The sequence below is a fragment of the Arabidopsis lyrata genome (genome assembly GCF_000004255.2).
Source record: "Arabidopsis lyrata subsp. lyrata unplaced genomic scaffold ARALYscaffold_8, whole genome shotgun sequence".
In the NCBI taxonomy this organism is placed as follows: Eukaryota; Viridiplantae; Streptophyta; class Magnoliopsida; order Brassicales; family Brassicaceae; genus Arabidopsis; species Arabidopsis lyrata.
The window spans coordinates 20,061,253-20,082,778 of NW_003302548.1; the positions used below are offsets into that span (position 1 = coordinate 20,061,253).

General features: G+C 38.8%; 6 protein-coding genes across 13 annotated transcripts in view; 4 read left to right on the forward strand and 2 right to left on the reverse strand.

Moving 5' to 3' along the window:
* Positions 1 to 47: 47 nt before the first annotated feature.
* LOC9302514 (quinone oxidoreductase) lies at positions 48 to 2,151 on the reverse strand. Its single transcript, XM_021015815.1, is given in 7 exon segments — positions 48 to 491; positions 584 to 841; positions 1,019 to 1,245; positions 1,319 to 1,460; positions 1,669 to 1,715; positions 1,718 to 1,749; positions 1,832 to 2,151. Coding segments are annotated over 7 exon segments (1,332 nt in total). The 3' UTR covers positions 48 to 185.
* A 501-nt stretch (positions 2,152 to 2,652) lies between these two features.
* LOC9302515 lies at positions 2,653 to 4,560 on the forward strand. 3 transcript variants are annotated; one of them, XM_021025473.1, is made up of 2 exons: positions 2,659 to 3,413; positions 3,776 to 4,560. In XM_021025473.1, the coding sequence occupies exons 1-2, from the start codon at positions 3,232 to 3,234 to the stop codon at positions 4,380 to 4,382; spliced, it is 789 nt and encodes a 262-aa protein (XP_020881132.1). In that variant the 5' UTR covers positions 2,659 to 3,231; the 3' UTR covers positions 4,383 to 4,560. The 3 variants fall into 3 exon arrangements, with proteins under 3 accessions (XP_020881125.1, XP_020881132.1, XP_020881137.1); XM_021025478.1 differs by having other exon boundaries at positions 2,662 to 3,413; positions 3,782 to 4,560; XM_021025466.1 differs by having other exon boundaries at positions 2,653 to 4,560.
* A 538-nt stretch (positions 4,561 to 5,098) lies between these two features.
* Positions 5,099 to 7,285, reverse strand: LOC9300812 (sugar transport protein 3). Its single transcript, XM_002866395.2, has 3 exons — positions 6,924 to 7,285; positions 6,446 to 6,780; positions 5,099 to 6,339 (listed from the first exon to the last, which is right to left on the reverse strand). Exons 1-3 carry the CDS (start codon positions 7,060 to 7,062, stop codon positions 5,266 to 5,268), a joined length of 1,548 nt encoding a protein of 515 aa, XP_002866441.2. The 5' UTR covers positions 7,063 to 7,285; the 3' UTR covers positions 5,099 to 5,265.
* Positions 7,286 to 7,913: 628 nt separating this feature from the next.
* On the forward strand, positions 7,914 to 10,756 carry LOC9302516 (uncharacterized Rho GTPase-activating protein At5g61530). Its single transcript, XM_021033164.1, has 10 exons — positions 7,914 to 8,115; positions 8,499 to 8,597; positions 8,687 to 8,949; positions 9,040 to 9,102; positions 9,180 to 9,198; positions 9,404 to 9,502; positions 9,593 to 9,670; positions 9,755 to 9,999; positions 10,124 to 10,280; positions 10,366 to 10,756. Exons 2-10 carry the CDS (start codon positions 8,537 to 8,539, stop codon positions 10,509 to 10,511), a joined length of 1,131 nt encoding a protein of 376 aa, XP_020888823.1. The 5' UTR covers positions 7,914 to 8,115; positions 8,499 to 8,536; the 3' UTR covers positions 10,512 to 10,756.
* Positions 10,757 to 10,851: 95 nt separating this feature from the next.
* On the forward strand, positions 10,852 to 13,212 carry LOC9300813 (probable isoaspartyl peptidase/L-asparaginase 3). 6 transcript variants are annotated; one of them, XM_021033180.1, is made up of 7 exons: positions 10,852 to 11,021; positions 11,240 to 11,458; positions 11,556 to 11,620; positions 11,720 to 12,115; positions 12,193 to 12,251; positions 12,442 to 12,546; positions 12,772 to 13,210. In XM_021033180.1, exons 2-7 carry the CDS (start codon positions 11,272 to 11,274, stop codon positions 12,989 to 12,991), a joined length of 1,032 nt encoding a protein of 343 aa, XP_020888839.1. In that variant the 5' UTR covers positions 10,852 to 11,021; positions 11,240 to 11,271; the 3' UTR covers positions 12,992 to 13,210. The 6 variants fall into 6 exon arrangements, with proteins under 6 accessions (XP_020888839.1, XP_020888831.1, XP_020888846.1 ...); XM_021033172.1 differs by having other exon boundaries at positions 11,287 to 11,458; XM_021033187.1 differs by having other exon boundaries at positions 11,287 to 11,458; positions 12,765 to 12,917.
* Positions 13,213 to 19,296: 6,084 nt separating this feature from the next.
* LOC9300814 (U-box domain-containing protein 52) overlaps positions 19,297 to 21,526 on the forward strand; it is a 4,037-nt gene continuing 1,807 nt past the window's right edge. Inside the window, 7 exon segments of the mRNA XM_021023519.1 lie at positions 19,297 to 19,565; positions 19,722 to 19,934; positions 20,041 to 20,162; positions 20,259 to 20,559; positions 20,637 to 21,076; positions 21,290 to 21,391; positions 21,481 to 21,526. The exon segment at positions 21,481 to 21,526 is cut by the window's right edge and continues 115 nt beyond it. Coding sequence (XP_020879178.1) covers positions 19,730 to 19,934; positions 20,041 to 20,162; positions 20,259 to 20,559; positions 20,637 to 21,076; positions 21,290 to 21,391; positions 21,481 to 21,526 — 1,216 coding nt within the window. The 5' untranslated portion in view covers positions 19,297 to 19,565; positions 19,722 to 19,729.

Genomic DNA, 21,526 nt, shown 5'->3' on the forward strand with positions numbered 1-21,526 from the left:
GACTTGTGCATATTTACGTTTTTACCCCATATTTGTTTCATGGCCCCTTTTCTCAAAGATAATTGTATTCTCATATTGTCTGTCATTCAGGTCCAGGACCAGAAGGTACATTTTTAATATCTTTCCATCACAAAGGAATCTCATTGCCCTTATTGAAAGAGATACTAACATCATTGTATATGTTTTCACGGCAAGAGCACCACGGAGCCAGAGGTGATCCTATTCTCAAGATCTGCATGGGCATCAGCGACTCGAGACAACGGGTACTTGTGATTCACACGAGCCTTTAAGATGCCGGATGTTATATTGGCGAAAACCTCTCCTGCACATTCCAAGAGCTCGTCCCGAGTTTCATTGTATTGCATCATGGAAGGTCTTGTCAAGAAGAGAGATTTTGGAGCAAGGTCAGATAATGGAATAGGATCTGGAGATCCCGAGGATTGCCCAAAGCTCACCATGTATCCCCGGCTTTTTAAACATGCTAATGATCCCTGGAAATTTATAAAAATTTTACAATGAGAAATCCAAAAAAACTTGATATAGAACATAAACAGTAAACAGTCTGGCTCTTTGTGACATTTACCTTAAAGGTGTCTTTTCCCACAGAGTCATAAACAACATTAACTCCTTTACCCGATGTAATGTCGTTGACCCGGGAAACGAAATTCTCGTTCTTGTACATAATAACATGGTGACATCCATCTTCTTTGGCTTGAGCCGCTTTCTCATTGGTCGAGACAGTTCCAATGACAGTGGCTCCGAGCGCATTTGCCCATTGACACAACAGAGAACCAACTCCACCAGCTGCAGCATGAACAAGGATTGTGTGCCCACGTTCGACCTTTCCAGAAACAAATAGGACTTGAGTCATATAGTGAAGAGATCTTTGAAACACAATCTATATAATAAAACTCTACTCTGTTCAACGGGGAAGAAGACACAAATCTGGCTTTTGGTCTTCTGCCTATAACTACGAAATTTATAACGTTTCATAGAAGCAGGTAAGATGAAAACTAACCTTCGAGCAACGGCGAAGGAGAAACTGTGCAGTCATACCCTTGAGCATGATTGATGCTGCAAGGATAGGATCAATAGAAGAAGGAACAGGAACCACTTTATCCGCTGGAAGGATTTGTTCCTCAGCATACGCACCCATCGGATTTCCAGCGTAAGCAACGAGATCACCGATCATTCTGCCAGTCAATCCCGACCCAACAGCTACCACCTCTCCAACAGCCTCCATACCTATGATCAGAAATGGCACATTAGTTCAGAAAAAAATTCCCTCTCTCTCATTGGGTTCTAGTAATGTCCAAACCTGGTGTGAAGGGCATTGAAGCTGGCTTGTAAACACCTTTCCTGAAGTAAACATCAATGAAGTTAAGCCCGATCGCCTTATTCTTCACTCGTATCTCACCCTCCTTTGGTTCCCCAACTTCCACATCTTCCCATTTCAGAACCTTCCAATCAAAGAAACAAGACCGCTATAAAATACTGAAAAATACAAATCAAAGAGAATGCGAGAAACGATCACAAGTAGGCCTAATCACAAGTTTCTAAATCAAAGATACCATAAAATATTTTCATAGCAGTGTACCTACACAATCCTGAATTTTACAAGTAACCAAAACTACGTTTGAAATACACATAAGTGATCCAGTAAATAACCATCAATTTCGACTCGAGCTCAAATCCAAAACCTTTCACCTGGAAACTACCCATTGCAAAAAGCTGAAGCTTATAGGTAATCTCAATCATTTGAATTCTAATATCATAGAAGCATATACAGAGAGACACACACACAGTCGCAGTCTAATTTGATTTCAATGACCCAAATCCGACCTGGACCTTCAAAATCGAAACTTTACTAACCTCAGGACCGCCATGCTCGTAAACCCTAATCCCTTTCACCATCTTCTTCTTCTCCGGCGACTCTTCCACCACGACTGTTGTACTCAGAGCTCTTACAGCAAACACAGTGCCGCGTGTAGACAAAGAAAAACTCGAGAAATCGGTAGGATTTAGACGAAAGTTGAGATCTTTGACATGATTCCGTGGAAAGCTCGAGAATACTGGGTGATATAGACGACGTGACAGATGTCCAGACGCTTGAAGACACGAGTGATGATGATGAAGAGTCAATGCTGCCATTTTCTTTATGGCCCCCATCTTCTCCTCTGCCTCCAAACTTTATTTGCTTTTTCCCGTCGTAGTCCTTAAACTTTCGCTATATTACATTATCACTACCCTAGTTTTACTATATTTATCAATTTTTGCTTTAGACTTTCTCCAACATAAGTAAAAAAAAGGAAGCTACACAGACGTGATTTTGGTTTTCTAAGGGATTTCATAAAAAAAAAAAAATACTAAGGAGGGGTTATTGGTTCATGGATTTATAAGAAATTAGAAATCCAAACAAAAATCATTTGTTTTTCAATCATTGATTTTAAAATCCTAATTAAAATCTTGTGTTATTGGTTCTATGATTTATAAATACTAGTTAAATTTCTATATTATTCGTTTAGTCATTTGTTTTTGGATTTGAGAATCCAAATTATGTTTTAAATAGATTTTTATGGAATTGAAAGAGAAAAATAGAAGGATTCAAATCCACCACAATAAAATAAAAATAGAACCCAACAAAAACTCTCTCAGGCACGAAGACCAAGAAGACCCAAGCTCAACGAAATGAGCCCTTTCCACCGACGTTCCTCCACCGGCAGCCTCCACTTGTGAGCGAACTTTGCTTATAAGGTTAGATCTCTCAGGTGGACCTCTTTTCCGGTGACGTGGCGGTTTTTCCGGCGAGTTTACTACCTGAGATGACTACCTTCTCTCTCCCGATGTCGAGCCTCTCTCGTTGCGTACCGATGTCTTCGGGTTCTTTCTCTAGTCTGAGATCTCCTTCAGCACCACCATCGGAGCCTCCGTCCCCACCAACTCCGCCTGAACCACCGGATCCGCCGGATCTTCAGATCTGCCTCTCATCCGGTGATGCTCTTGTTCAGCTGCTTCTCCTTCAACATCCCACCGGTCTTCAACGAAGTCACATCGGTTCCGAGCGCCCATCTCCGCTGCCCTCGAGAACTGCTCCACCTTGCCGGAAGAATGCTCCTCTGTCCATCACCGTACTTGCTCGCCGCCGTCACTTGCTCCTCTCTCCACATTTCTCAAACATGAACCTAGGGTTTCACTATTTGGGCCAAATTTGGGATAATTTTCTATTGGGCCATGGTTGCTTATTGGGCCAAAAGAGTGGGGTTTTCTTATTGGGCCTTACTTTCCCAAGACTCAGCCCACCTTTTTCCTTTTATCGTGTCTTCTCTTGTCTCGTCTCCCTACTCTGCTGCAAGCCATCTCAATCTCATAATCTCGTCGTCGCCATCAACTTACCTCCTCAGAAGTTTCCCCAGGTATGCTCTTACTCTTCACCCTCTAATTCTTCTCAGATTGGAAGGGTTTGGATGTTGGTAGAGTTTGTGGCTCTTGTTTTGTGGAATTTTGATATAGCTCATTCGTCTTCGATGAGCTTGGATACTTTTGTGTCTACATTTGTGCTCTCTTGTAGCACCTTTATCGTTTTGATGCGATCATTTACCGCAGTATGCGGATTCTGGCTCGATTTGGCTATGTTAAAAGTTGTCTCGTCGCAACTTGGACAAAGTTCTCTGAGTTTAGAAAACCGACCAGGTTTCCTGGTTCATTGGGGCTATCATAGCCCTCATCTCTCCTTTATGGAGTTTATTATCTTTCCAACGACCTCACTTGTATTTAGTGATAGTGTTACAGGAAGCATTGAGTGCAAGACTGTTCTGCTTGAAGTAGAAGCGAGAAATCTACTGGTGTTTGGAAACCGTGCTTTTTCTGAGGAGGACACTGCTTTGAAAGCCATAACTGCGGCAAAGGAATGGCAGGAGGCAAACCTTGCAGTCCATGGCCAATCGCGGAACAGAGCACAAGCTGTACCTCTTATTGAGGATATACCAACTCCACTACCTCACTCAGAGGATCCTTCTCTCATTTTACCTCTTATTGAGGCTCTTTCTCTCAATTTACCTCTTATTGAGGCTCCTTTTCACAGAATTCCTCGCGATGAGGTTTTTTCTTGCTACACGGATGCAGCTTGGATCGCATCCTCTGGCTCCTGCGGTATGGGATGGATTTTCAAGACTCAAGATCATCGAGTTATCCATCAGGGCTCGGCAACTCGCCTCCATACACCATCGGCTCTAGCTGCTGAAGCTTTGGCCTTGAGATCAGCGCTGATCGCAGCGTCTAGAATGGAATTCACCTCCATCAAAGTTTTTTCGGACTCGCAAGTCCTCATATCTCTGCTAAATACAGAGACCTCTACGAACGAGCTTCCAAGGGATTCTCCATGACATTGCCTTCTTTAGTCGTTCGCTATCATCTATCAAGTTTCCTTTTGTTCCACGCAAGTCTAATATGTTAGCTGATGCATTGGCAAAGGCTGCCTTATCTTCTTTACCTGTTTTAACTACTTCTGCTTTGTAAGAATCGTCTATTTATCTATAAAACCAGTTTGACCAAAAAAAAAAAGAAGGATTCAAATCCATGGGTAAACACATGTTATTTCAAAATCCATATATCTTGATTTCATAATTAATAGAGATTTCCAAAAATTCTATATGGATTTACAAATTAATAAACCAATAACACCCCCTAAATTTATGTGATGATTTATGGAAGCTAACCGGATTTTGGATCCTATCATTTCATAGTTATTTGGTTATTAGCGATTCTACAAATTTAATTTGTTTTCCTATCATTACGTAGATTTAGCATTCAAATTCTTAAAATTGTTTTTAAAAATAATAATTTTTTTCTTCGGGCTTTAAAATGTTTTCTTAAAAAAATATATACTAATTTGACATTATGATTCATGAAAACTAATCGGATTTTGGATCCTGTCATTTTACCTAGTCATATCATTAGAGATTCCACAAATTCAATTTGTTTTCGTATCATTATGTAAATTTAGCATTCGAGTTCTTAAAATTATTTTTAAAATAATGATTTTTTTCTTCAGGTTTTAAAAAGCCTTTGTCTTGTTTAGAAAAAAACCGAATTTACATGATGATACATGAAAACTAACCGGATTTTGGATCCTGTCATTTGATATAGTATCATTAGAGATTCCAAAAATTCAATTTGTTTTCACATCATTAAGTAGATTTAGTATTTTGAAGGCTAAAGTGTCGATTTAGCAATTCAATCAATGCTCGTTTTTAGTTCTTTCAACGGCTAAGAAGACCCAAGTATGGTGGTTTCTTGGATATCACGCTTGCTCGTCATTCTCCTCCAAAACCAATGCTTCTCCCAAAGTCCAGCCACCTTCTCAATCGGAACATTCTTAGTCTCCGGCAAAAACAGCTGCACCGCCACCGTCATCACCACTAACCACCCTCCATAAAAGAAGAAAATCCCAGCTCGAAACTTACACAACATCGGTGGTGCACTTTGAGCCACCGCAAAAGTAAACACAAAACTCACTGCTACCGTCACACTCTGCGCCGCCGATCTTACATCCAATGGAAAAATTTCACTCGGTACGAGCCATCCTAATGGACCCCACGACCAACCAAACCCCGCCACGTAGACACACACCAAAACCACAACCGCGTAACCATACCCCTCCTTGATCACACCGTCGTTTACGTCGGCCACCATAATAATCATACCGATGGTAACTTGCGACACAAGCATCTGTAACCCTCCAATCAAAAACAGAGTCTTTCTACCAATTCTGTCTACAACAAGCATAGACAAGAACGTCGACGTGGTTCCCACGATTCCGGTCACGAGCGTGGACATCAACGAACCACTCTCTCCAAACCCAACGGTTCTATACAAAACCGGTGCATAGAAAGCAGCAACATTGATTCCAGTAACTTGCTGAAAGAAAGGTATCGCCAAAGCCATCACTAACTCAGGCCTATATTTTCTTTGAAGCAGTTTCACAAAGGCGTTTGAATCTGTATCAGAACCAGAACTCGCTTCAACGAGATCAGTAAGCTCATCTTGAACGTCGTTTGTTCCACGGACACGGCGAAGCATAAGCTCGGTCTTGTGAACATCTCCGGTGGTCTGGATGATACTGTTTGGCGTTTCCGGGAGAAATAGTGAGCCTAAAGTGAGTATTGAAGCCGGAATTGCGGCTGTGGCTAAAGAGATTCTCCAACCATGTTTGATCTTTTGGGTTTCGTAGTTGATTACATTTGCAGATAGAAATCCAATTCCGATGCAGAGCTGGAAACCATTGCTTATTGCTCCTCTATATTTTGCCGGCGCCATCTCTGAGAGATACAGAGGAACCGACTGTAAAAGAACACAAACCAGTCCTGAAAAACGTTTCTTTAACAATTTGACCCCTAAACTCTTGTTTCTAAACTGAATCATCATAAACCAACTTGTCTTTTGTTACCTGGTTAGCGAATCCAACTCCTACGCCGAGCAAGAGACGAGCAATGATGAGCATAGCAACGTTTTGAGCAGAGCCACCAAGAGCAGCGCCGACGAGAAAGGCCACGCCACCGAGAAATATAGAGGGCTTGCGACCCCAAGAACGAGTCACGGAGGAAGCCAGCAGAGTAGCGATGAAGCCAGAAACGTATAGAGAAGATGTGAAAGACGTAAGAAGTTGGCTATTGAAAAGACAATAATGGTTATGAATGTTTCTTCTTCTTCTATCTTCTTCTTGGAGCTTATACACTTTTGGGAAAAATCTTTTCAGAAATGGCCCCATTGACATTACTCCACCTACATGTATCATTAATACATGGTTTGCAAGTTAAATTTTATTAGAAATGAAATGTTTCTACTTCAAATATGTGTTTTTTTCTTCTTGTAAACACAAACATAACACAAAACTTGGGTTCGAAAATAGTGGTTATGTATCAAACCTGAAACCCCGATGTCGTAGCCAAATAGGACACCTCCCATGGCGGCCATGACACATGATGCCACCACAAAATACGTTATCTTCCCGCCAGATTCTGATTTAGCCATCGCTTCTTTTCTTGCTTCTTCTTCTTCTACCATGTTTACCTATAGAGGCACTCCAAACACAACGGAAGTAAATAAAATTCAAGTTCGCTTGGTGTTTTTAGATCATCTATTTTTGTATATCAATCACTCAAAGGTTGAGTTTCAAGATAGACAAAACTTGTTGGACCATTGGAGTGATTTAATTGACTTGAGTGTGGGACTTATAGTTTTTGTTTGTTTTGGTTTTGGCTGATGAGATATCGAAAGTGGACGATAAAAGACATGTGAAGAAAGACTTTTCTATCGCGTAGACAAGTCAATAGTTCTAATTTTCCCTTTGCCTACCTTCTTCATAATACTTTTTATTTTCTTTCTTGTTTTATCGCATAGAAGAAAGAGATGGGTTATCTTTATCAAATTGGATGATAAAGCTCTTACAATGAGATTGGACCTACCAAGTTGCAAACTTTGACTGTTTAATTCCATGATAGTGATACTGTATTGTGTTTTGGAGTTTGACTATGTAGAACATCTATCATTAAGTTGGCGGATTAATTATTAATTAGTATTTACTATCAATCATGTAAATTTTGGGCTTTTGATTTTCTTTTATTCTGAAGATTTAATTTTTGTTTCACTACATGGCCTAAAAACTTAAAAACTAAGGGGATAAGCTGACAAATTAGAAAGCTTGAGTCACAATCGAATAAACATTCTCTGCTCCAGGGGAAATTAAAAAGAAGATGAAGGAGAAGTAAATAATTTCAAGTCATGGGTTAAAAAAAGAAAAACATAATACACGTGGCACCAACAGAGCATTTGTTACCGTCACCCGCCTGTGACGGAGAGAATCTCCGTAATTTGCAAAGGAGAAGACTTTCCTATTGAAAATTCAAAGCCAAATTTTTTTTTCCTAAACAGCAATAAAAAAAAAAATCTCTGCTCCAGGAGAAATTAAAAAGGTAGAACCTTTCTTCTCCTGGAGCGATCAATTCCTTTTTCATCATATTGCTGACTCTTTTCGTCGTCTTTGATCGTATCGAAGAATTGGGTTTAGTTCGATTCGATCATCAGCTATCTCAAATTTTGTGGGGGATTTTTCTAAAGGTTTGATGATTGGATTGCTTTGTTCTTTTTGATTTTCGTTTGATTGATTAGAGATTATAGGTTAGGGTTTGTGTTCCTTAAAAGTCTTTTGGCAGTTTAAGACTTGGTTTTTATTCTTTCTCAAGAAATTCATTTCATGGTTGACGATGAAGTCAAGGTTTTAGTTTTCTGTAGTACAAACAAAGATGAAATGGAGTCTACGTTTTGTGTTTCTTCTGTATCAATTTTATATAATTGGATTGAAGCTCATGATTTTAGATGAATTATATATCTGATGAAATTGATTACAACCGGATGATACTGTTTATAAGTTTGTATCCTAATTTGCTAAGAATAACGAATATTGAGCATATATTTTCCTATTTGTTTCTTGATGCAAGCAGGTTCCCATTGATTTGTTTGAAGTGCCTGGTATTGGATAATGCCTTCTCTCATCTCACAGCAATGGCAGGAGAGGACTAGTGGATTCTTTTCTTCATCAGGTTTGATAATTTCTATATTATAACCTCTTTTTTGTTTCTCTCTGTTGAGTGTTTGTGGTGGAAAGCTTAGTATGGATTTACTGAATTAGGAACGAAGCTTAGGGAAGCAGGGCAGACAGCTGGTAGTTTTGTGGGCGAAGTCGCTAAGGATGCGAAAGTGAATGTTGCTGATGTTGCAGAAAGAGTTGGGTCTTTGTTCAAAAGCCGGTGGGCAATTCTTCAGCAGCCTGCAACTAGACATGCCGTGCAAGAACACCTCATAACCGCTGCTGCCACAACTGGGACTTTGGTCAGGAAGGGTATTACTGAGACAAAGGAAAAGGTTTCCGTTGGAAAGATCAAAGTGGAAGAGGTATTCTAGAAAAATAGCTTCTCGAAGTTACTCATTTCATTTTTCTAACTTCTGACAGCTAAATTCTTTGTATCCTTGTTTTCTCTTTAGGCGGCCAAAAAGACTGCACAAAAGAGCAAGACCATTTTGACGGATATCGAAAGGTGGCAGAAGGTATTTGAGTCTGAAATCTGATTTTATGCCGTTGATTTGAGTTTGGTCTCTAATATCTATTCTTTGTTAATCTGCAGGGAGTTGCCAGCTCAGATGGTAAGTTAATCACAATTTCTGGAGAGAATACAGTTTATAAACATTGGTTAATCAAAAGTTCAATGGATTCTTTGATGGAGGGTTGTGGGGATACTTAATCTTCTTATTACTCCGTTCTTGAGATAATTACTAGTGATTAGATTCTGCTCTGCTTGTTTGAAATGCTGTAACTTTCTCTATATGACACATGTTTTTTGGTGCTCAGTGTTTGGTGTTGCGATTGAGATCACTGTCCAGCGGCAGGAATCAAGCAGGCCTATTCCACTAATACTGATTAAATGCGCAGATTATCTCATTTTAACAGGTAATAATGTTTGGACCAATGGAGCATACCCTTTTATTGCTCATACCTTCTCATATCAAGTTATCAGTGTGATATTTTCCTCTTACCCAGGACTTAATTCACCGAACTTGTTCAAAGCCGAAGGAGACAAAAAGTTGATTCAACAATTGGTTTCTGCTTACAATCAAGGTAGCCAACATTCCAACATGATTTCTTTTCGACTCTTATGACTCAGGGAGAAATTGTAATTTAATTGAATCACTTGTTTGGCAGATCCTAGCGCGTCAATACCTGAGGGTGTGAATCCAGTTGATGTCGCTGCACTCATGAAATACTATCTTGCTAGCCTTCCGACACCACTAACTACTTTTGAGCTTTATAATGAAATCAAAGATGCACGGTCGAGCATACACAGAATGAGAAAGTCACTCCAGAAGCTTTCCAATGTGAACTATAATACATTGGAGTTCATAACAGCGCTATTGCTTCGTGTGAGCCAGAAATCACTTCTTAACAAGGTGGGAATTAAAGTAGTAATAAGTTATAACAGTAATCTCTGATTCTAGATCCTTAAGATGATCCAATTTTCAGGATTCAGATATGTTACCTGAATATTGAGAATCATTTGTTTGCATTTTACAGATGGATTCGCATAGCCTAGCTATGGAAATGGCTCCAGTGATCATGTGGCGAGAAGACAACAGGCCTGAATCCTATCGGGAATACTGGAGACGCCCGTCGAGGAGTCCTAAGAAAAGCAACGACTTTGAAACTGCTACTCCATGGGACTTGCTCTCAGGTAAACGCAATAACACTTGCTCCTATACTTTTTACCAATGAAGCAAAGTTCCATTACAGTAAGTCTTATCTTTCATTATTAACAGATGAAGGAGAAGGTCCAGATGCATCTTCATCAATCCCTCTAGATGATATCGTACAAGTTGATTTTGGAGCGGTCGAGGTTGTGCAGTGCCTAATTGAACATCACAATGCGATTTTCACGGATGCAGCCGAGACTGTATGGAGGTGAAACTACCACAGGCAGCTAACCAATCTTTCTCCTCTCAATGATTTCTCGATTCCCGGACCGAACCAGAAGAAGATAACCGTAACCGTTACAAGAACATATGCATTTTGATCTGGATGATGATTGACTAGTGGTTTCAGTAAATAAGCTTTTGTGTCATATTGGTTTTTCTGTAACAATTTTTTAGACTTTAGAAGTCTGATGATTCAAAGATATTTCCTCCTTATAAGAAGATCAAGATTCAAGGATTTGGATTGTTTCCTCATCATAAAAGCAATGACCGCAATTCGTTAAAACTTTGTCCAATCGGTTAATCGAAATGAAACCAAACCGATTAAAACCGAACCGTATTGACTCATGAGCAGACGAATTTGACCTTGAGAGTCAAACAGAGCAGTCGCAGACATACAAAACAACAATTCTGTAGCTTCTTTTCTTGAGCTCACGGCCATGGCGAGAAGCGATCTTTTGATTTTTGTTTCTACTCTTCTTCTGTTTCTGCCTCTACTTACGGTAAGCGCTCTAATTTTTATATATCTTTCTCTGAAAATCTCTCAAGTCAAATGGAACTGGGAAAGAAAAATCGGATCCTTAAGAGGTGGCTGAAACCGTCTGACTAAAAATCGTTTTGGTCCAGATATCTCTCTGAATTTGCCAAATTTTTGAGTGCTTTATGTTTCATACTATGCTCAAATGTCAAATCATTAAAATTCGGATTTAAACCTGATTAGGGACTTGGCAATTCTCATAGCACAAACTACGAATGGTTTGGTTTCAGGTAGCTGATGCGGAATTGGTGAAATCTGAAAAGTTTCCTGTAGTGGTGAGTACTTGGCCTTTCCTTGAGGCCGTTAGAGCTGCTTGGAGAGCAGTTGATACTGGGAGTTCTGCAGTAGAAGCTGTTGTGGAAGGTTGTTCTGCTTGCGAGGAACTTCGTTGTGACGGTACAGGTGGGCTATCGTCTTCTTTTTTGGTCCTATATCCTTTGAATTTACTTCTCTAATGTTACTTTCTGAAAATGAGAATTTTCTTTGTTGGTATTGATAGTTGGGCCTGGAGGAAGTCCGAATGAGAATGGTGAGACCATGATTGATGCTTTAGTCATGGATGGGGTAATAAATCATCAGTACTATCCGTTTTACGAGCCCTTTTTGCATTAAGATCTTGAAGAATGACTCTCTTTATTTGGGTTATTCTAAGGACATTCTTAGGTAACTATGGAGGTTGGAGCGGTTGCTGCAATGCGGTATGTTAAAGACGGTATAAGAGCTGCACATCTAGTGATGAAATACTCTCAACACACATTGCTCGCCGGAGAAGGAGCATCAGCATTTGCAATCTCCATGGGTCTCCCCGGACCCATGAACCTAAGCTCCCCTGAATCTGTAAAGAAGTGGTCGGACTGGAAAGAGAATCAATGTCAACCCAATTTCAGGAAGAATGTAGTCCCTGCAAATGACTGTGGACCTTACAAGCCAAACAATGGTGCTATCAATGTTTCTGGATACAAAGGCACTGAATCTTGCGAGATGGGGGCGATTGAGTATAGACCTCCTCTTGTTGGTCCTCACAATCACGATACCATATCGATGGCTGTCATTGACAAAGTAAGATGAGTTTCAGTTATATTCTCTATACATTTTTGTTGCCAGGACGAGAGAAACTGATTGTGCCATTTCAATAGATGGGGCATATAGCTGTTGGGACATCGACCAATGGAGCCACATATAAAATTCCTGGAAGGTAATTCCATCAAAACCGAGCATTATTCCTGACCTAAACCGAACCTATCTATCTCACCTGCCTCCTGATTGTTCAAAATGTGCAAGGAATATGCTCAAAATGGATTTCATGTGTTATATCAATATAGCTTACTTAATCTATATTTCATGAAAAAATATAAAGAACTTCAAACCTTGATTGTTAAACACAGGGTTGGTGATGGGCCTATCGTCGGTTCATCAGCCTACGCTGATGATGAAGTCGGTGGATGTGGTGCAACTGGAGATGGTGACACCATGATGCGCTTCCTCCCTTGGTAATTACCCAATCTCCTTGAGTAGTTTTATATTTTATTTCTATCTCAATGCATTCTAATGACCAAGACAGGTTTTTCTCAGTGTTTTGTGATAGTTACTAATGAATCTTGTCTTATTCTTGTGGCGCTAAAATTGAATATTGAGCATCTAAAAGTGAAAGGGTATGTTTTATCATGTGTTAAATAAAGCAAACTTCTTCTTCTTCTTCTTGGTTGAGGTTTAAGTTACCAAGTTGTGGAGAGCATGAGACAAGGAATGAAACCAGAAGAAGCTGCTAAAGACGCAATCTCGAGAATCGCAAGGAAGTTTCCAGATTTCGTGGGAGCCGTTGTGGCTGTTGACAAGAACGGGTCTCACTCAGGAGCTTGCCATGGCTGGACGTTTCAGTACTCAGTCCAGAACCCTGACATGGACGATGTTCAAGTCTTCACAGTGCTTCCATGAAACCAGTAAATTAACTACTACTAATCTTATTGAATTGTAGAATTAGTAGTCTATTTTGTTGGTATAAAATACACCACTACTTAATCTTATCGAGTGAGTTTCTTGAAACTATGGGTCATGGATCATAGGATTGAAGGTTTCTAAAAGTGATTGTAGTAACAACAAAGAAACGGCACGAAGTTCATGTCTGGAAATATGGAATGGCAAGCTCGTTTGGAAAATTTTGTTTTCGCTTTAATATATATATATATATAAAAGATTTTCTGATTTGTCTGAATCGATCAGACAAAGAGAGTAAGGAATTTTGTTTTTCTCTAAACAACAAAAACATATGAACATAGTTGACTTTCTGTAATTAGTGATTGAATATAACATTTTTTTGTGGAAACACGAGCACATAAAAATTAGAAGATTCCTCGGTATATCCTTGACGATTCTATATCTAGCTATTTAATTAACTTATGTTTTAATTATCATAAAGTTTAGTAAGAAAATTGTAAAAAAGAGAAGACGTGACATAAACGAGGAGAAAGTCATGCATCCAACTAAGTCCTAAGATTAGACATCTTATAATTTCAAGCTTGATCTTTAATATCTAAATCCACAAACTCAAATAAAATTAATAACCTGTATATCCATGAATTATGCACTCATATGTATTAACTCCGGTGAATCGGAGAAGAAGAACACGAGCAAAGAAGAATCGGAGTCAAAGAGAATCTTTATTCAACAGTCTAAAAACAGAGTTTGTTACAAAACTTGTTGAAAATAAAAATGTAATCTTAAGCTTATATATACAACTTAATAATCGACATTAAACCAATACCAAGTTAACCAGAGTTAACCGGATCAAACCATCTCCAATACACCCCCCTCAAGTCTTTATCTTCTAAGTGTCTGGTTTGGAAGATATAGACTTGACAGAGACATTTTCTTGATCAAACCATGGAATGGTCCTGGATGAAGAGGCTTGGTTAGAATATCTGCAAGTTGATTGCCAGTAGGAACATGTAATGTCTTCAGTTTTCCAGCTTTAATTTGATCCCTCACTGTATGACAATCGATCTCTATATGTTTGGTACGCTCATGGAACACTGGATTCATTGCCAAATGAAGAGCCGATTTGTTGTCGCAGAACAACTTTGCAGGACAAGTAACCGAGATATGTAAGTCCTTCAATAATTGCTGCAACCAAATAAGCTCACAAGTAGCCTGTGCAAGACTCCTGTACTCTGCTTCAGTACTGCTTCTACTAACCACATTCTGTTTCTTTGATTTCCAAGAAATCAGTGAATTACCAAGATAAACACAGAATCCTGTCACAGATCTTCTACTATCTTTGCATGTTCCCCAGTCAGCATCAGCAAAACCATTCAAACACAATTCATTATCTGCAGGATACATCAATCCTTGACCAGGATTAGCCTTTATGTATCGTAACACTTTATACGCAGCTTGAAGATGAATATCCGTTGGTGCTGAAAGAAACTGACTCAGAGAGTTCACTGCATATGTAATATCTGGTCTGGTGATGCATAAATACAGAAGACGTCCAATAACACCTTTGTATATAGTAGGATTTGGTAACAAAGTACCCATCTCTTTAGTTAGATGCAGAGTTGGATCCATTGGTACTGAACTTGGTTTACAATCAAGTAATCCTGCATCCTCCAAGAGATTCTGAGCATACTTTCTTTGACACAGTGAGATTCCTTCAGAAGACCTAGCTATTTCCAATCCTAAAAAGAATCTAGCAGGTCCTAAATCTTTAATTTTGAACTCTGATCTCAAAAGCTCTTTTAACTGTTCAACAGCCTTGTCATTGTTACTGGCAATCATTAAGTCATCAACATAGACTAGCACAGCAACAAAACTATCTGAAGTCATTCTCACAAACATAGTATTATCCGCAGGTGATTGTACATAGTTTGCTCCCAACAGAACTGAAGAAAACCTCTTATACCATTGTCTAGATGCTTGTTTAAGGCCATAAAGAGATTTCAAAAGACGACATACCGGTTGAGAAGGCAAAACAGTATCTGTTGGTGGTGTATATCCTTGAGGCAAGCGCATATAAATTTCCTCATCAAGTTCACCATGCAAGAATGCATTAGATACATCCATCTGTGTCAAACTCCACCCTTTTGCAGCTGCAAGTCCAAGTAATAACTTCACACTAGCAAGCTTTGCAACAGGTGAGAAAGTATCCATATAGTCAATACCTTCTTGTTGAGTAAAACCCTGAGCAACTAACCTTGCTTTATACCTTTCCACACTTCCATCTGGGTTATATTTTATTGTGAATACCCATTTACAACCCACAACATTCTTACCCTCAGGTAAAGATTCCACAACCCAAGTCTTATTAAGTTCAAGAGCCTGAAGCTCCTCATTTGCTGCTTTAGTCCATTTTTCTGATTTCATAGCTTGTGCAAAGGTCTTAGGCTCAGTCTCTAGATTATAAGCACATATGTATGAATTGAAAAGAGGAGTAAGCTTATCATATGAAATAGTAGTGGTAATAGGATGTGGAGTGGTTCTTTTAAGTGGTATGGAAGAAGAAGAAGTAGATAGGATATGATTATTTTGTGTAATGGTATTTAATGTGGAAGAAGTATCAGGTGGTAAAAAAGAAATAGAAGGAACAAGGGAACAATGATACTCAGATAAGTATACGGGAGCTTTAGTAACCCGTTTAGGCCTAGCAATAGGTACAGAAGAGATATCCGTATCTGGTGTAGCTGCATTTTGTTCATTATTATCAGTACTAGGTGCTATATGTGCAGATGATGCAGATGATGATGATGTATCTTCTGGTAATGCAGCATCTAATGGAAATGTTTCAACAAAATGCAATGGAGCAGGCATAGGCAAAATGCTATTAGGAAACATATCTACTGATTTTGAAAGTAACTCACTGGTTTTGAAAGGAAACTGAGTTTCATGAAAAATCACATTTCTAGAAATCAAAACAGCATGAGATTCTAAATCCAAGACTTTATATCCTTTAAAACCAGAAGGATATCCAAGAAAAACACATGGTTTGGCTCTTGGAGAAAACTTGTTTCTTTCATGATTATTAGTAGAAGTATAACAAAGACAACCAAATGTTTTTAGCAAAGTATAATCAGGTTGTTTTTCTAAAAGTAACTCATAAGGAGATTTATCTTTCAACAATGGGGAAGGTAATCTATTTATCAAATGAGCAGCTGTAAGAACACAATCACTCCAATAAGGTAAGGGTACATTTGACTGAAATAACAATGATCTAGCAACATTTAATAGATGTTGATGCTTGCGCTCAACAACAGAATTCTGTTAAGGAGTATAAGAACAAGAAAATTGATGAATCATGCCATGTTCTTTAATAATATTTGTAAAGGCTAATTCAGGAGCATTATCAGAACCAATGGCTTTAATTTTGGCATTATATTGTGTAGAAATGAGTTTCATGAACACTGGAAAAACAGTAACAACTTCACTTTTATTTCTCAGCATATAAACCCATGTAATCCGAGTACAATCATCAACAAGAGTTAAGAAATAACGAAAACCTTCTACAGACTCGACACTAAAAGGACCCCATATGTCTAAATGAACAAGATCAAAAGGATTCTTTGCTAGATTATTATTTGAAACAAATGCTAATCTTTTCTGTTTTGCTAATGGACATACTGAACAATGTAAAACATCAGGAGACACTGTTTTTAAAGAAGGAATGATACTGACAAGTTTCTTTAATGCAAGAGAAGACGGATGACCAAGTCTTTGATGCCAAATGAGACTATCAGCTACAACAGATCCAGAGAAAGAACTAGCTTTAGGTAATGATGGTGAGAGGGATATATTCTGTGTTTCAAGAATATATAAGTTGTTGTAGAGTTTACCCCTCCCAATCATCAAGCCCTGAGAAAGTTCCTGGATATAACAACAATTAGGAAAGAAATGAGCAGAACAAAGCAAAGTTTTAGCAAGACAACTAACACTAATCAAATTGAATTTAAAATCAGGTACATGCAAGACATTATATAAAATGAGTGTTGTAGTGATGCATATGGTTCCTGTGTGTGTGATAGCAACCCTAGTACCATTTGGTAAAGTTACAGTTACACCAGTCACAGGTATCAATTCTCTAAACATTGCTAAATCTGAACAGACATGACTAGAAGCACCACTATCTATTATCCAAGCATCACTTGGCAAAAAATTTTGTATAGATGAAAGAGTAAGATTTTGAAAAATGAGATTATTATTCTCATACCTAAGACTTGTGGAAGGAAAAGGAATAGTACCAGAAGTAGAAGCCTGAGCCATAAGACCATGCTCTGTGATAGTCGCAGTAGAACTAGAAGCACCAGTAGAAGTAGCTGCAGGCTCTGGAATCCTAACTTGAGTATTGAATTGTGAAATAAGATTTTGTATCTGATCTTGTGTAAGATCCTGCAAATTGAGATTATTTCCCCCACTAGTAACATGTGGCAACATAGGAATATAAGATCCAGCTTCAGAGTAAGCTGCATTTGCAGACTGCATTGCATTAGAATAAGGCACCATCTGTAACTGAGACTGAGGCATGAACATCTGAGGTTGTGTCATCTGCATTTGAGCTACAAGTGGTTGTTGCATCCGGGGTTGATAAGGTGACATTTGCATCCTTGGTTGAAACTGTTGAGGAGCATTCCTATAAGTAGTAGGAATCTTATAACCCGGAGGATAACCATGTATCTTGAAGCACTTTTGAACTGTATGCCCTGTCTTTCCACAATTAGTACAGATTGGTTTCTGAGCTGGTCTTGCAGTGTTATATGCTGCAATATATCCCATATCTCCATTCTCCATCACAGGAGCTTCAGTACCATAAGCAATCGTCTGAAAAGCCACATTGTCAACTTTAGAAGAAGGACGGATTGACTTTTGTCTTTCATCTTGTGTCACAATATTGAAAGCCTCCTCTAATGTAGGAATTGGCTTTAACATCAAAATATGACGACGAGTCTGCTCATAACTCTCATTCAAACCCATTAGAAACTTAGTAACATGACTTCGCTGCTGTAGTTTCTCCCACTTCACTGCAGCATCACATTCACATTTACCACATGTGCAAACCGGAAGATCAACATAGTTCTTATGCTCTTCCCATAAGGTTTGCAATTCTGTATAATAAGCACAAATGTCCATAGAACCTTGCTCAATCTTACTGAGTCTTTGTTCTATATCATACACCCTAGGCGCATCATCTTGCTTAAACCTAGACAACAAATTCTTCCAAATTCCTTCAGCAGTAGGGATAAAGAGTAAACTCTGTCCAATTTTCTTGGAAACTGAGTTCATTAACCAAGTAGCCACTGTATCATTACAACGTGACCAAGCACCAAAATCCCTATGATCACTCGCTGGTTTCACAATCGTTCCATCTATAAATCCCAACTTATTTCTAACATTCAAAGCCATCCAAACAGATCTACGCCATGAATGAAACTCTGAAGCAGTATTAAGTCTATCAGAGACTAAAACCAAACCTGCGTGGTCATTCCTGTGTAGATGATATGGATTTTCGTATTGATCTGTTGGATAACACATCGAATCAGTCGGAAAACTTGATGATGGACGGAAAGTCATCGGAATCTCAGTATTACCACAAGAACTCATAATTTGCATAAGAGTCAAGAAATGTGAGACGAAATCAGTGAAAGAAAATCAAAATTCGTCAACACAGGAGGTCAAAGAAAGAAAGAAAAGAAGAAATCAGATTCAAAATGAAGATCCGATGAACAATTTGCAAAACGCAAGAATCAGAAAGAAAACAAACAAGGACTGGAAGATTCAGCTCCGACGAAGATTGCGGAAGCTTCGTTGATAAGCTCTGATACCATATTAACTCCGGTGAATCGGAGAAGAAGAACACGAGCAAAGAAGAATCGGAGTCAAAGAGAATCTTTATTCAACAGTCTAAAAACAGAGTTTGTTACAAAACTTGTTGAAAATAAAAATGTAATCTTAAGCTTATATATACAACTTAATAATCGACATTAAACCAATACCAAGTTAACCAGAGTTAACCGGATTAAACCATCTCCAATAATATGCTAACAGTGAATCGATATTAAAATAATAGTGGATTGGGTTAACCAAACTAACTGTAGTTTCTTAAATTCATTATTTTGAGAAACCATGCTTTAATTTTTCTTTCGATGTAATCTAAAAGGTTCGATATATTGTTTTTTTTTTTTTTATAAACAATTCTCAAGCCTTTATTGAATATTTTATTCGTTTGACTTTCTATTTTTTTTTAGCAAAAACTGTAACCTGAGGGATATACCAACGTAGATCCTAAAGAAGTAAAACAGAGAAAGTCTGTATTATTTGTTTCAATGTATGAAGAAAATGAATTAAAATAAAAAAAAGGATTTAGTGAGCTGACTATAACAGTATATAAATGAGATTGTGGCGGCAACAACGTGCTTGCTTGTGTCCTAATTCTTCTCTCTCCGTCAATTATTTCGTCTTAAGAAAATGTCCTAAGATCACCAAACATAGGGTTCTTGTTTGTTCTCTGCTTGAACAGAACTACAAGGTAAGCTCTGTTCTGTCTGAAGCTCCATTTCTCTGTAATATTTACATCTTAATTCTTCTCAATTAGCCTGCAAAACTCTATCTCAGACTCTGAATTCTGCAAATTTTATATTTCAATCTTCTTTCAGGAGTTTGAAACTCTGTTTTTAAGTTTTAGATTAAACAATGGAAGAGAAAAAAGTAGTAAGAGCGTTAAGCGAGCACCTATCACTACCTCCTCCACCATCTCCTTCTGTAGCGGTAGCCATTAATGGGAAGAAGAAGAGCAAATACGTCGCTTTTTGGGCTCTTGAGAAGTTCATACCTGAAGGTTTCACTGATTTCAAATTGCTTTATGTTCGTCCTCCTGTCAGTTACATCCCTACCCCAAGTAAGTTGTGACTTAAATGTTTCATAATCTTATAATTTATGCAAAAGATCAATGTTTTGGGTACAAAGATCGAGTTTTTCTTATTTTGGGTATGGTTCGATTTCAGTGGGGAATACGATATCGGTATCAGAGCTTAGGGACGACGTAGTATCAGCTTACAAACAAGAAGTGGATTGGAGCACAAACGAGATGCTTCGTCCCTACAAGAAAATGTTTGAGAGGAGAAAGGTTCTGTCTCAAGAACTAAATCTTAAACTCTCGTGTTTTTTTTTTTTTTTCTGTTTTCCCAAATTCTGAAAAATGTACCATATTGAACCAAAAAAGGTGCAAGTAGAGGTTTTGGTTCTGGATTCAAACGAGCCTGCAGCTGCGATAGCGGAAGAGATTGCTGGAACTGGAGTCACAAAACTGGTAATAGGAATGTCTCTCCGCGGATTCTTTTCAAGAAAGATCGATATGTCTTCTATGATCGCAACAGCTGTTCCGAGATTCTGCACTGTCTATGTGATCTCGAAGGGGAAACTAGCTTCCGTGCGTCCTTCTGAGTCAGACGCTAGCGGAAGCATAAGATTCGAGAGAAGCAGTTCCACAAGTGGCTCCACTGATAGTCCAAGACTTCCTCCTGGTAAAATTTTTACATCAATTAAATTGAATTGAGTCTTTAAAATGTCAGTTTTCTGAATCCCAAAAACTTGAAAACAGAGTACCAAGACTTTCTCTCGTTTGTTTCGGAAGGACAATCCCGAGTCTCTCCTTTTTCCCCTGCTCCGAAAAATTCGTTGGGAAGCAGCGCAGTGGTTCAGATGGATACGAGTTCTAGCGGGACGGACCAAGAGGAAGTATCTACTGGGAGAGGGATGGAGATTGTCCATAGCGGTATTGAAGGAAAGAAGAATAAGGATGAGAGCTTTAGCGCCTCGTTCCCAATGGGAACGGAAGCTTACAACTCGATGAGCTGGACGTCTAAATGGAGAGATCACGAGGATAGGAGAGAGATCAGGAGCTCTTCTTCGAGCAACAACCACGATCTAGCCAATATGGACTGGGGTGCCGTGGTTCCTGAGAACTATTCTTGGGTTTCTCATTGTGCCTCTAACATGTCTGATGGACTCCTCAGTGTCCATTCCATTACCGATAATCAGGTATCATTCTTGATTATTTGTCATTGATGCTGTTTTGTCCAGAGAAAACAGAACGGCTTTGTTCATTTCTCTGTCTCTGGAGTCAAGAATTGAGAGTCAGAGTCAGACTCACCATATTGTTGTGCTGACTCAGAGTCATAATATTGTCTTCATCTTGATTCTGTCACAACCATATGTTTTGGTTCGAAACTGAAATTGGATTTATATGTGTAGGTGAATCTGAACTTTGAGATAGAGAAGCTGAGAGCGGAGCTGAAGCATGTTCAGGAGATGTATGCCATGGCTCAAACCGAGACTGTGGGTGCTTCACAAAAGGTTTCATACAAGTTCTGGAACCTCATAGACCGGGGGGTTTTTATTTTTGTTAACATTTAGGTGTTCTGGCTTTTGTTTTTGGGTGGCAGCTGACTGAGCTAAACCAGAGGCGGTTGGAGGAATCCGAGAAGCTTG

Coding starts and splice junctions, on each gene's coding strand:
- LOC9302515 (XM_021025466.1), top strand. CDS start 2,823: ATGACTACCTTCTCTCTCCCGATGTCGAGCCTCTCTCGTTGCGTACCG.
- LOC9300813 (XM_021033172.1), top strand. CDS start 10,959: ATGGCGAGAAGCGATCTTTTGATTTTTGTTTCTACTCTTCTTCTGTTT. Junction 11,459..11,555: donor ACTTCGTTGTGACGGTACAG/GTGGGCTATCGT, acceptor TGGTATTGATAG/TTGGGCCTGGAGGAAGTCCG. Junction 11,621..11,719: donor ATGCTTTAGTCATGGATGGG/GTAATAAATCAT, acceptor GGACATTCTTAG/GTAACTATGGAGGTTGGAGC.
- LOC9300812 (XM_002866395.2), bottom strand. CDS start 7,062: ATGGTAGAAGAAGAAGAAGCAAGAAAAGAAGCGATGGCTAAATCAGAA. Junction 6,781..6,923: donor CTACGACATCGGGGTTTCAG/GTTTGATACATA, acceptor TGATACATGTAG/GTGGAGTAATGTCAATGGGG. Junction 6,340..6,445: donor GAGTTGGATTCGCTAACCAG/GTAACAAAAGAC, acceptor GTTCTTTTACAG/TCGGTTCCTCTGTATCTCTC.
- LOC9302516 (XM_021033164.1), top strand. CDS start 8,537: ATGCCTTCTCTCATCTCACAGCAATGGCAGGAGAGGACTAGTGGATTC. Junction 10,000..10,123: donor AGAAATCACTTCTTAACAAG/GTGGGAATTAAA, acceptor TGCATTTTACAG/ATGGATTCGCATAGCCTAGC. Junction 10,281..10,365: donor TCCATGGGACTTGCTCTCAG/GTAAACGCAATA, acceptor CATTATTAACAG/ATGAAGGAGAAGGTCCAGAT.